Raw genomic sequence first — 14,349 nt, forward strand, 5'->3', positions numbered from 1 at the left:
GTCAAATCCCCCTGGAGCAGAGGATGGGGAGCCTGCATACCTCAACCTCCAGCAGTCCCAGGAGCCAGCCAACAGTCACTTCCCTATCACTTCCCGAGGACATTAGGGGCACACCCAGCTCTGATACAGTTGTTATATGTTGTTTGGAGCCAGTGAAATGTCGAGATCGAGAGAAGCATAAGATGCAACAAACTCACTTGGTGGGTTTTAAGTCATCCCGAGTACCGCATTTCCTTCTGGGTGACCTTCCGGGGGGCACAAAGCAGTGGCGAGCAGGACCATAGGCCAAGGGGGGACAGAGCAATGGATGTAAAAGTTATGCTTGTACAGTAGGCTACGTTCTACACACGCCCTCTCTGTTCTCCACCCAGAGAAGCAAGAGATGTGTTCAGGGGCACATCCCAACCAGGTACAAATGTCCCAGATATGCAGCAGGGCTCCTTATGGGCTGTGGGCCCAGCATACGAAATCTGCCATGCACATTTTAAGTCAAATCTCCCTCTCTCAACTCCCATAAACCAGCATCTTAAATTCTGAGATAACAACAAAAGAAGTTACCGTATTTTTCGCACCATAGGGCGCACCGGACCATAGGGCGCACCCAGTTTTTTGGGGGGGAAATCAAGAAGAAAAAAATCCCCCCCCAGCCCCAAAGAGCAGCGTACAGGCTGCACACAACCTCTCCCTGCCAGAGGGGTTGCACACAGCTATGGAAGAAGGCAAGGCAGCAAGCGAGATCCATCCCGCTCGCTGTTTTGGCTTCCCCTTTAGCCCCGTGCAGCCTCTCCTTGCCGGGAGACGCTGCGCAGGGCTAAAGAATCCATAGCCCCGTGCAGCCTCTCCTTGCGGAGGGGTTGCACGCAGCTATGGAAGAAGGCAAGCCAGTGAGCTGGATGGATTCTGCTTGCTGTTTTGGCTTCCCCTTTAGCCCCGTGCATCCTCTCCCTGCCGGAGGGGTTGCACGCAACTATGGCACAAGCCTGCATTCACTCCATAGGACGCACACACATTTCCCCTCAATTTTTGGAGGGGAAACACTGCGTCCAATAGAGCGAAAAATACGGTACTTTATACCATGACAGACTACATCCACCTAGGCCAGTATTGTCTACTCTGACTGTTAGCCAGGGACACAAGGGAAGGGAAGGACTTCCTCCATCATCATTTACCTGAGAGATCATTTCACTGGAATTGCTAAGGAACAATTGAAGCCGGAGCCACCTGTATGCAAAGGCATTGTTCCTACAACTACAGGTTCTCCTGAAAAACACTATTGCGTGGCAATGCCTTTGCCAAGCTGGTGTTCTGGAGATCTTTGGCAGGGGGTGATGAGATCCGGGAGCCAAAGACACCTGCAGGGCACCAGGTTAGCAAAGGATGTTGAACAGAAATAAGATCATGTTCAAGATATGAGAGCCATCTTCAGATGCCTGAAAGGCTGCTACACAGAAGATGGAGCCGGACTGTTTTCTGATGCTCCAAGAGGTGACAACTCGAGGCAATGGATTCAAATGACAAGGAGATGCCAACTCAACACTGGGAAGAACTTTCTGACAGCAAGAGCTCTTCAACAACAGAACTGACTATCTGGGAAGGTGGCAAATTCTCCTTCACTGAAGGTTTTAAAGCAGAAGTTGGATAGCCATCTGTCAGGTCAGGGATTCTCTAATTGTGATTCCTAGATTGCACGGGGGTTGGACTAGATGAGTCTTTGGGTCCCTCCCATCTCCACAATTCTATGGTTCGTCAGTGCCCTGGAATTAGTGCTGAGTTGAAATCTGTTGTGTGTGCAGTGCTTTGTGCACTCCCCACTGCCCCACATGGAAGACACCTCCCCTTTCTCTCTGATATTTTTTGCACCCTCTTGGCAAAATTGTACAGAACTGTTCACAAGGCTGTAGCTGTTAAAGAAAATAGAAAGCAACCCTCCCCCTGCACTGCTGAGACAACTGCTGCCAGCCCTCCCAATCTTGCCAGGCAAGAGTCGATAGGAGCTATGGCAGAACATAATAATAATTATAATATAATATAATAATTTTTTTAAAAAAAAACCCTGCCCTCTCTGGCCAGGGCTGGGCTCAGGGTGGCTAACACCAAATATAAATTACAATAAAACGTAATAGAAAAACAAACAAACAAACAGTTAATAATAATACGGCTTAAAATGCAGCCTCATTTTAGTAGTAGCCAATAAATCAAGACCATAAAGGGAGGAAACATCAGATATTCACCCGAGCCAGCTATCCATGCTGGTCCTACATGGGCCAGCAAAAAAGCAAAGGGTCAGAGTGAGTCTAAGCCAAAGGCCCAGCGGAACAGCTACGTCTTGCAGGCCCTACAGAAAGATGTCAAATCCCCACAGGGCCCTAGTCTCTTGTGACAGAGTGTTCCACCAAGTTAGGGCCAGTTCTGAAAAGGCCCTGGCCCTAGTTGAACCAATCAAACCTCCTTGAGGCTCGGGACCTCCAAAGTGTTGTTGGAAAGGGGATGCCTAACCCCAAAACTTCCAACCAGAGGTAGTTCTGTATCAATTGGACACAGCCAGGGTTAGAGTACAGCAAGGTAGGGAACAATAACTTTTCCAAAACAGAGGATTTTCCAGGGCTTTAATTTCTACCTTTTTCTAACTTCATGAGTAACAATGGACAGACAGTGCCCACTTCAAAGACGCTATGAGGCAAGCTTGGCGGTTTTGAAGGCCGTAGCTTTCCTTTGCTAAAGACAAGTAAAATAAATGCACTAAGTTAGATTGCCCTCAAGGGCTTCAGGAAAATCTTCCAATGCAAATTACTCTATGCAAGTTACTTGGATATGCATGAGAAAGTTTACCAAAAAAAGCCACCACATCCCTGGCGAGGAGTGTACCTCTGATGCCTAGACAAAAGGTGTATAACCTCTTGAGTTCCAGAATGAGGCTTCATTTGTCATCAATGGTGCCATCATGTTCCAAAATGAATCAAGCCATAGTCCAGAATCCTGCTCTCACAGCAGCCAACCTGGTGCCCAAATAGGAAGCCCTCAAGGTAGACGAGCTCAACAGAAGGGCTCTCCCCACTTGTAAGTCTCAGCCATTGTGGTTAATAGCTATTGATAGCCTTGTCCTCCATGAACATGTCTAATCTTCTTCTAAAGCCACACAAGTTGGTGTCTGTTGCAAGAACAAATTCCATAGATTAGCGATGAAAAAGTTATCACTTCTTCCAGGAGGCAGGGCAGGTAGGGGGGCAGGCAGATTTTTGCCTGCCCCCAGTCCAATTTTTGAAAACATATAATGACACAGCACTCCTTTCCATAGAATTACAGTTGGAAGAGACCCCGAGGGTCCTCTAGGCCAATGTTTCCCAACCTTGGGCCTCCAGCTGTTTTTGGACTACAACTCCCATCATCCCTAGCTAGCAAGACCAGTGGTCAGGGATGATGGGAATTGTATTCTGAAAACAGCTGGAGACTGAAGGTTGGGAAACACTGCTCTAAAGCAGTGTTTCCCAACCTTGGGCCTCCAGCTGTTTTTGGACTACAACTCCCATCATCCCTAGCTAGCAAGACCAGTGGTCAGGGATGATGGGAAGTGTAGTCCAAAAACAGCTAGAGACCAAAGGTTGGGAAACACTGCTCTAGTCCAATGCCCTGCAATGCAGGAATCTCAACTAAAGCATCCGTGACAGAGGGCCATCCAACCTCTGCTTAAAAACCTCTAACAAAGGAGAACAGGGGAGACTGTTCCACTCTCTAACAACTCTTACTGTCAGAAAGTTTTCCTGATATTTAGTCGGAATCTCCTTTCTTGTACCTTGAAGCCATTGGTTTGAATCCTACTCTCCAGAACAGGAGATTTTGACTTGCTAATTACCATTGTTATTGCTTTTTATTATTAGCACACTGATTGGTCGTTCTCCGCTAACCATCATTATTTGATACCATTAAAATATTCCCAGAGTGCTAAAGCGTACGTGGTTGCTCCCTTTTAAATGATTGTTATTATTTTTCTTTAAATTAAGGGCAAAGCTAGCAGCACAGCAAAGCTTCTCCCACTAGCCATCTGCTCTGCCTGCAGACATCTCAAACAGGAACAGAACATAAGCAGTCATCAGTGACAAAGACTATTTTGCCTAGATGAACCGTCCCCGACCAGGTGCCCTCCAGATGTTCCTGGCATTTATTTTATTTTTTGTGTGTGTACAAACACACACGTTGGGAAAGGCTCCTTTGAAGGGAAAGCAAGCTACATACTTCATCCATGATGTTTCCACAGGTATCAAGACAAGAAACCAGCTTCCAGAGTGAAAAGCTAGCTGGAAAATATAAGCAGCCTGGGCAGAATATCTGTAAATAAGGGGCTTGCAATAGGAAGCTACTGTCCCAGAAGAACACAGACAGCAGTGTTAGAAATGCAGCTATGTATGCTAATTGGCACCTTAAGCCTAGGTTGCAGTCGCCACAATGGAATGTCTAGGCACCTTCTCTCTTTTTTGGCAAGGAGAATCATTTTTATTGTTGTTATTTTTATTATCTAGTTCATTTCTCCTGGCACCTGGGAAATTCTTAACACTGATAGGAAGCTGCCTGATACAGAGTCATCCATCCCACTCAGCGCTATCTCCACTGACTGGCAGCAGCACATCTCCAGGGTTCCAGGCAGGGAGTCTTTTCCCAGTCCTACCTGAAGATGCTAAAGATCAAAGCAGGGAAGTTGTGCAAAGAAGAACTTCACTGAGTGGCAGCCTTTCTCCTTCAAGCCTACCAGGCTCCCTTCAACTGCCAAACATAAGAAGAGCCTGCTGGATCAGACCCCACTGCCCACCTAGTCCAGCCTCCTCTACTGACAGGGGCCAACCAGGTGACTTTTCTGGGAAACCCACAAGCAGGATCTGAGCATAAGAGCAACTCTCCCCTCCTGCGTTTCCCAGCTGCTGGCATCCAGAAGCATGTTGTTGTTGTTGTTACTGTATTATTATTAGTTATACCCCGCCCATCTGGCTGGGTTTCCCCAGTCACTGGGCAGCTTCCAACAAAAGATTAAAAATACATTGAAACATCAGTCATTAAAAACTTCCCTAGTTCGGATGGAGAGCAAGTCCTCCATGTGACAACTTTGGAGGGGGGCTTGGCCCTCTATGTCCCTACCCCTCCTCAGAGTGTGTCTCTGGCAAAACTAAAGCTGATCAAGAGGACTGAACCCCTGGGGCACATTTGGGGGGGAGGTGCAGGGTAGAATTCAATGATGGAGCTGACTCTTCAAGAAGTTCTGCTATCAGAATAACAACAGATCCAAAGTCAACAGAAGGGTTAGGCCACTTCAGTCACCAAACACCTGATACCACCCAGGTCCATCCACAATTTCAGCCAAAGAGCCATTGACAAAAAAATATAGAAAAAAGTAAAATGTAATCTTTGTTCCTTATCTAGGCTTATCTCCGAACCTCTGAAAAGCAAATATTGACACTATCCCAACACCAGGAAGTCAAAAGAGGAAACTTCTTTTTGACAGAATCAACACTATGCTCAATTGTTCCTGGCCTATTATAATTTCATTTTGCACGCGGGCTCTGTCTCTCTCTCTCACACACACACACACATACACACACGTACAAAAGCACCTGCGATTCCTTGCACACGTAAGGGAATGGCAGATGAAAGAGGGGTGATTTCGTTTTTTAAACCACCTATGACAGAAAGTGCCTCGGTAGAAGACCAGGCCGGAGGCACAACCTCCATAATCACACTATAATTTGTAGTTACGTGTTTTTGCCCAAACCGCAAGAGACTAGGCATAGCTGGAAGAGGCGTGCTTTAGAGCCCTTGGCGCCAATTAAGGTGCAGCAGGGACATTATCCATGGGGTATTTGCCACCAGAACCCCCACCTCTTGTGCAGGTGGCAGGAATGAGAACAGATTGCTAGGCAGACGAGATCCCTGTCACACACTGGTTCTGCAAATGCAGAATAATTTCACCAGGTCTCTTTTGGTACCACATTTGTAGAGGCAAGGGAGAGAGAATACTACAGGCTCAAGGGTGCATAAAAGATATTCTTTCCATGTACTGGCACACTGAAACGGAACACGCACCACTATACTGTCAGCCCACTGTGAAAACATCACCCAATAAACACTCACCCCCTGCAACAGAACATCACACCACAGCTCCTTTTAAAATCTCTTATATCTATCACACCTGCTTTTCTGCAATAGTCTGCCCCAGTGTGAGGGCAGTGAGAAATTCAGAAAGAGTCACCAGCTATTAACTTGTCTGCATCAAGTTCACACCTTTTGGGTGATTTGGACTACAACTCCCATCATCCACAGCTGCACAGCTGATGGGTGCTGCAGTCCCCGAGCAGGCAAAGGCTACTCTGCCGACCCTTGGCCCTACGTAGCAAAAGCCCCTTGAACCCTGACCCTCTGAGATGACATGACATTTCCACAAAGCTTTACACGGCAGCACCTGTGACAGAGACAGCAGTGTTAAAGGGAGCGTGCTTAGACTGCCGATCCTGCTCAGCAGATGAAAATGAATTTAGAGAGAATATGTTAAATGGGTATTGCGCTGCATCAGCCGACTAACACATATTCCCAAGGGACACCCCCACACACTCCATCAGCAGTGAAGATTGAGCTTCATTGCTACCCTCACTGTTTCTCCTTCTGCCCCAAAATGTTATCTCCCAAACTCAGTCATCTCATCCTCAGTGCCTTAATCTGGATTGGCCCCAATTTTTTTTTTTTTTTAAAGATGTAATGATCACCAGCAGCCCAAACAGAACAAAAGCCCGGCTGCCCACTTGACCCAAATACAGGCCAACGATTGTATGCTTGATATGTGGGGCTGGGGGAATCCAAGAGACAAATTCATGCTATGATTGCTATGCTGTGCCTCTACAGTTGGAGGCTCTGAGGAATCCTAATTGCTGAAAACCATTGGGGGGGGGGGAGAGAGCTTTTGTGCTCAGATCTTGTTTGTGGCCTTCCCACTGAGGCATTTGGTTGGCCACTGTGAGAACAGAATACTGGACCAGTTGGGCCACCAGTCTGACCCAGCAGGCTAGTCTCCTGTTCTTAAGAGCCCCTTTTTCTACCCTTAACTGGAAAGATTTGAGATAGCACCCAACCCTGCTGCAGTGTCAGTCTGTTTCGGGGTGACCCCGACTAATACAGGGGGTGCCTAAGCATTAGATACTGAAAAGCAAGCCTTGCTTCCCATCAAGAAACAGACCATATGCATAATCAACTGATGATGATGCCTATGCCAACTAGGGTATAGTCAGGGATGGGGGAATCTGTGGTCCTCTAGATGGTGTTTTATTCACAGCAGCCAGTGTGGGAGGCAGAGATATAATCTAACAGGTTGCAGTCACCACAACGGTATGTCTTGGCACCATTTCCCCCTCAATGGTGATTATTATTGGTAGTATTATTAGTCATTTCATTTCTATACCACTTTATATTTAAAAAAAAACAAATCTCAAAGCAGCTTACAACACATTAAAACATCAAATCAAACAATCCAGAATAAAACAAATTCAAGCTTCAAGGAAAATCTTTCAGATCCTTCTCTAAGTGACATTTTGCTTTGCCCAGTCACCAACCTAGCATCCAGAGATCTTCACTTGGCCAAAACTGGACCTGCACCAGTCACAAATCATGCCTGGCACCTGGCTAATTTCTAGCACTGGCGGGAAGTGGTCAGGATAGACGGACAAAGAAATCTAACACATCTGGAGGAAGGCAAGTTGGTGAAAGGAGCTCCAGGCGGCGAGCTCTCTATTGCTCTCTTGCCATGGTGTGTTTGTGTGTTAACAGTGCCGTCAACTTTGCAAGAGCACAGTGGCTAACACACTCTAGTACAACTGACTCTCCTAAACCCAGAGGTAGCTATTAACTTTCCACCGTTTGTAAGAAAATGCCAACAATGCCATATTACTAAGAGAGAACATTATAAAATGAATTGTAAGGTGCCAGGTTGTAGGTGCATCATTACTGTTGTTACTTATTAATAACAGCCACACCACACAAACTAAATTCAAATTCCACAGCAAAGAAAGCCCACACTAAACCAGACAACTTAGTGCATTAAAGAATTGTGCGCACTGCACATTTTTAGCAATGCTGAAGTGCTGTGATGAGGAGCCAGTATCGGCCTTCAACTGCTCTACACACAGAGAAAGGCATGAGGATGTGCTGCTCAAATCCAGCCCCCCCCCCCACCTGGTCAAATAAAGTGGCATTATTGCAGAAGAAATGTAATGTTTGTGTCCTCCTACTCTTGGATAGAGGCAGCAATCCATGTGCACTCATGGGCATTACGATAACCGGTCATAGCTCAAGCACACATATCAGAGAAGGCACAGAGTCCGCAAAGCACTCCCACCATAACTCCTCAACCATACACAATATTAACTGCAGCAGACTCACCCCCACCAACAAACAGCATCTATGCTAACAGGAGTCATATGTTATCTCTTCATTGCGACTGAGCATTTAAAAAAAAAAGGTTCACATTGGCTTTACTGGACAGCTGCAAGTTCTCAAATTAGTAAATATTATTAATGATTTCCCCTGTTCTGAACACATGCACAAAGACATGCTCATGGATTTAGAAACAAACCTTTCGTTTACCGGAGGTGTGGCTAACCCGTGGCCCTCCAGATTCCATCGTTTGTGGCTGATGGGAGTCATCGGACTATAACATCTGGAGGGCTACAGGTTAGCCACCCCCCTCGGAACAATTTACACACGCATTATTAAGCTTTGCTCCTTTCCCTCACATGCACACAAGGGAACTTTATCAACACCTGATATTCAAATACAATGAGGAGGGGGTTACATAAACTCCATGTTAAATTAGAAATCAGCACACCCTTTTATTCCACAATCCCCTGCAAATAAAAACACCCCTTAGGTTTCTTTGGGTGGAAGGGTGGGCTATAAATTTAAATGCAAGAAAAAGTATTCATATCCCCATAACAAAACACACAAGCACTGGGAGAATAATTCAGAACCCCTCCCTCACAATTCTCTCCCACACCCTTATAGGGAGAATTGATTCATTTGTTGCTTTCGTATTTTTCACTGTTTTTAATTATCTTATGTGTAAATCACATTGAGCCAATATTTTAGAAGGTGATTAAGAAATACAGTATAGCAGAATAAATGATAATAGAAAATGGGTCATTAAATCCTCAACACAGACATGAGCTGGAGAGCTCATTAGCAGTTCCCACTCCCCAAAATAATCTCCCATGGTGACCTCCCCACATGCAAATAAATGGAAAGGGCTCCTTAATCTCCCTTAAGAATTTTCATTATACTGTACAGATAACAAGAAGGGAGTAAATTATCCACTCCCACTCACAGCATAATAACGGGAGAATTTCGTTAACCCCATATATGCAGCATTGGTTTGTTTTCATCCCCAATTCATAAACTGGGAGGGGGGTTATTAATGCCTCCCCCTATACATCAGGGCAGGAGAGCATCTTCACAACTTTCCCACATTCCTCATAAGGGAGTAGAAATGAGCAGACCTTCCCTTACCTGTCAAAAAGGAAGGCATGCACCAATAACGGTCTACTTCACGTATTTTTTTGGGGGGGAGTAATTAACCTGCTCTCAATATTCCCACACAATATATTAATTCCTCAAACCTTCAGAGAAGGAAAAGTTATTTAGGTCCCTCTCCCATAAGATCCCACTTACCTCTACACTATCTTTTTAATGTTTATCTCCCCTATCCCCCAGTTTAAGAGTTCCACTGAACTGGTGGTGTGTTCTGTCCCAGACTTTCTACTGGGGTGCAAGGGGGCAAGTGCAGTCTCCCCACTCTGCTTGCTAGAGTCACCCAACCCACTTCCCCAGAGACAGAAAAAGGAGAGGACATAAAGAAGCACCCCCTCTGCAAGTAGTTGGAGGGGTCCTTTCCACTCCCCCAGTGTTTTTATTTCTCTTCTGCTCCCTTTCATTTAATAATTCCAAAGCACTGGGTGACAGGATGGTCTCTGCCCCCCTTGTTTCCTTCGGGGGAGGTGTCAACCCATTCCTATGGGTGCCCTTCACCTAATTCCCCTCTTTAATTTTTCAGACCCCTCCACTATAATTTGAGAGGGGGGGTCCTTAACCCTACACACACAACCTTTCTGAGCAGGGAGAAAGAGGGGAGACAGCAGTTCTTCCCCTTTTGTGAATTAATCCCCCATTTCAATTCCTGACCCATGGGTTTGAGGAAGGGCAATTCTTGATCCCCACTCAACCTGGCACACATTTCTGAATTCAGAAAGTGGGGAGAGGGGGTTCTGTTTGCTGTCCCGCTACATTTAGCTACAACCTTCCCCCCTTCTAATCACACCCATAAATTGGGGCAGCAGTCCTTTAGTCCCTTACTGAAGGATGGGAAGGGGGATATCACACCCTAAATATTCTCTCTCTCTCTCTCTCTCTCTCACACACACACACACACACACACACACAAACACAAACACACACACGTGTCAATACTGTAACCTCAAACCACCAAACAGGCTTTAACATCTTTTCTGAGGGGAGAAAGAAAATAGGGTGTCACTCCTCCCAATTTATCCCACCCTCAGAACAGCCCCATTTTCCTCTGTCGTAAAACCGAGGCCACTCAATTCTCTTTCTGTTGCCCCCTTAACCCCGTTTCCCCAAATAGCTAATTTTCCTTCACATCCGCCAATAACCCTTCCCCTCACACCCATAAATGGGGTGTGTTTGTATGTGGCCTTTTAAAATCCTGGAAAATGGGGTAAGGAACCAGTTCCCTAAATTCAAAGCACCCCCATTTGCCTCAAATGTAAACTACCTTTTTAGGAAGGGGGGGGGGAGAGAGACAGAGAAAATAGGGTTCCTGTGTCGACCTCTCAGCAACCCCCAACCCCCCAATAGGATATAATTCAAAAGGCAGTCCTTCAACTCTCCTTTCTGAAAGGGGGGAACAAGGAAGAGGTGCCACTTTGAGGGTATTCTGGGCTTCCCTCCCTAAGGGGGTGTCAACCGGTTAGGGCATCACCATTTCCTCCATCTTCCTCCTCAGCCCCCCAAACCCCACTACTACCATTCCCCCCCTCCCTCTCACCAGAGGCAGAGGAAGGGGAGATGTCAGCTGGGATGGTGCCAGCCAACATCCCCCATCCCTCCCTCTTCCCTCCTCTTCTCTCTTTCCTCTATCCTTTTCCTTGCCCCACACCAATCATTTCACCTCTCTCTCACACACACACACCCTTGAGGTATAGCTGTCAACTTTTCCCTTTTCTTGCGAGGAATCCTATTGGGAATAAAGAATTTTTAAAAAAAGACAGCTATGCCTTGAGGAGAGAGTATTCTGGGCTTCCTAAGAAGGGGGGGGGTATGCCAGCCAAGCGCACCCAACCCCCCCCCCGTTTCTCACCCCCCCCTCCCTCGGCCTTCCTCCTCCCACCACCTCTCTCCTCCTCTTCACCCCTCAAAGACACCCAGATGGGCAGCATGCCTGTGTGTGCGCGCGCGTGTATATGTATGTATGTATACGTTTTCCCTCACACACGCAGATGGGGTGATGCTGAGCTTCCCTCCTTGGGGGGTGTCTTCCTCCTCCCTCCTCTTCCTCACCCCTCAAAGACCCCCTCCCAAATACACACACGCATAATATTCCCCTCGCACGCAAACGTGTGAAGTGATGCTGAAGCTTCCCTCCCTTCAGTCAGTCAGCCAGGCGCCTCCATCCCATCCCTCCCTCTTTCCTTTCTCCTCCTCGTCCCCCCCCCACTCCCCCCCCTCGCCGCCGCGCTTAATTTCCCCCTCACGGACCTGAGGCGAGCGCGGGCTTCCTTCCCTGAGGGGCTGCCAGCCTTCCCACCGCCTCCATCCCGCGTCCTCCCCCCTGGCGACCCCTGAGGCGACCGTGAGGGGCTGCTTCCCTCCTTCCCTGCCTCCCTGAGGGGGCGTCCGCCCTGCGCCTCCACCCCTCAGCCCGGGCTCACCCGGTGGGCGCGCGTGAGGCTGAGGTCCTTCATGACCTCCTCGAAGGCCGCCGTCTCCTCGGCCTGCTTCTGGTTGTGCAGCGCGATCTTCTCGCTGAATTTCCGCGGGTTGTTCGACGAGGCCGCCATCTTCCCCCGTCCGCATCCCTCCCGCCGCCGCCGCCGCCCCCTCCCGCTCCGGGCGCCAGTGCGCCTGCGCACCCGCGCGCGCCCTCACTCCCTCTCTCCCTCCTCCCCCACCCGGCCGCCGCGCCGCCAACCAAACAAGCAAAATCTGGGCGACTGCGCAGGCGCGGAAAAGGCAGAGAGGGCTGGCAGGAGAGGCGGCGCGGCCGACTGCGCACGCTCCGCCCACAGGCGCGCGACTGCGCAGGCGTAGGCACGGGCAGAATAGCAGGAGGAGGAGGGGGGGAGGAGGAGGACGGCTGGCGGATCGGACGCAGCGCGCACGCGCGAGCGGGAAGTAGGCTGGGCGGAGAGAAAAGAACTCGGGATGCAACTACGCGCACGCGCAAAACAGAAAGAGAGGGAGAGGGATGGAAGGGGAGGCTTGCGGGAGGACTGGAGGAGGCGCGGCACGCATGCGCGAACCAAAAGGTGGGTGGCGAGAGGGAGAGATTGGTTTTGCGCACGCGCAAACTTGGAAATAGGCAGAATAGGTGGGGAACGACGAGGGGATTGGCTCGCGAGAGACGAGTAGAGCCACAGCGCGCAGACTCGGCAGCGGAGGGGGAAATGAAACGAGGCGACAAGGCGCATGCGCCGAGCTTTCTCCTCTTATTCACATCCCTCCGTTGCTTTTCGCCGCAGGCGCAGAAAGGTGTTTTTGTGCCCCCCCCATCTCAAGCAGGCTTCGTAGCGCATGCGCAGTGCTTTATCTCCTTTCCCAGGCCCTTCTTGCTTGGTAGGCCGGCTCCCCCCCCCCAAATAATTAAACCTCCCCCTCTCTCAATCTCCTGATTAGTTTAAGCCTCCAACACACACAACCTGCTCTTGTTGCTCCATATCTGGCAAGAGATAGCCATACTAAATTATGAGAAATAATGGAGCCTCCACAGCCAGGAGCAGTCTACCCCGAAATGGTGGCACTAAAATGAAAAGCCACAGCAGAGGAGAGGCTGCTTATTCTGTTCAGTGACAGGCTGCCTCTGAACATTTTATCGTTTTATTTAACAATATATGTTGTTGTTTAGTCTATTAGTCATGCCTGCCTCTTCGTGACCCCACGGACCAGAGGACGCCAGGCCCTCCTGTCTTCCACTGCCTCCCGCAGTTTGGTCAAATTCATTTTGGTCACTTCTAGAACACTGTCCATCTACCTCGTCCTCCTGTCGTCTCCTTCTCCTAGTGCCCTCCATCTTACCCAACGTCAAGAGTTTTTTCCAGAGATTCTTATCTTCTCATGAGGTGGCCAAAGTATTGGGGCCTCAGCTTCAGTATAACAATATATAAAGGTAAAGGGACCCCTGACTATTAGGTCCAGTCGTGTCCAACTCTGGGGTTGCGGCGCTCATCTCGCTTTACTGGCCGAGGGAACAGGCATACAGCTTCCGGGTCATGTGGCCAGCAGGACTAAGCCGTTTCTGGCGAAGCAGAGCAGCACACGGAAACGCCGTTTACCTTCCCGCTGGAGCGGTACCTATTTATCTACTTTCACTTTGAGGTGCTTTCAAACTGCTAGGTTGGCAGCAGCTGGGACTGAGCAATGGGAGCTCACCCCATCGTGGGGATTCGAACCGCTGACCTTCTGATCGGCAAGTCCTAAGCTCTGTGGTTTAACCCACAGCACCACCCGCTTCCCTATAACAATATATAGATATAAATATATTGATTGAAACCAACTCATTTCTGCTCACAGACCCATTGAAATGAAGGGACCTAAGTTAGTCCTATGAAGTGGCGGAGAGTTCTGCATGTCAACCTTTCTGCGTATTTGAAGAGAGTAGAGACGGTAGGCTATATGCAATGCTAAGATGGACTCTAGTCCCATGTTAATGGAGCATTAATTTAAGTGGGTCAGATCCATGGGCTTCAGTTAGCCATGCCAATTCTCTTTTAAATGTGTAAACACCAAGCATGACTAATTTTGGAGACAACCCCATGTTTTTATTTCTAGAAACCTTCCATCTCTTCGTGTTTTGTCATGTTTTGGCCAGTCTCCACAATGGGGGGGAACGGGACCATATGCAGTTTTGTTTTTCACTCGGAGTCAGCCCTCGGCCCAAATGGCACGGAGGAGGCAAGACAGGTTTTTTCAGTGCCGCAAATCTGACAGGAGCACAAGCACACTTTTGTACCCCTTCTGCACTGAGAACTTAAGGAGAGCGCTGCTGGACACCACCACCACCAAGAACGAAACTCTGGCAGAAAACACCCCAGG

General features: G+C 48.4%; 1 protein-coding gene across 7 annotated transcripts in view; it reads right to left on the reverse strand.

The window, feature by feature from the left end:
* CRTC1 (CREB regulated transcription coactivator 1) overlaps positions 1–12,158 on the reverse strand; it is a 46,833-nt gene extending 34,675 nt beyond the window's left edge. For 6 of the 7 annotated variants that reach the window (XM_083720454.1, XM_083720453.1, XM_083720451.1 and 3 more), the window contains exon 1: positions 11,970–12,157. In XM_083720454.1, coding sequence (XP_083576580.1) covers positions 11,970–12,098 — 129 coding nt within the window. In that variant the 5' untranslated portion in view covers positions 12,099–12,157. Of the gene's footprint in view, positions 1–11,969 lie in introns of all 7 variants that reach the window. The other variant, XM_083720452.1, reaches the window with a different exon arrangement.
* Between the last annotated feature and the right edge of the window lie 2,191 nt (positions 12,159–14,349).

This window comes from Podarcis gaigeae (assembly GCF_964106915.1).
Source record: "Podarcis gaigeae genome assembly, chromosome: 18".
Taxonomy (NCBI): Eukaryota; Metazoa; Chordata; class Lepidosauria; order Squamata; family Lacertidae; genus Podarcis; species Podarcis gaigeae.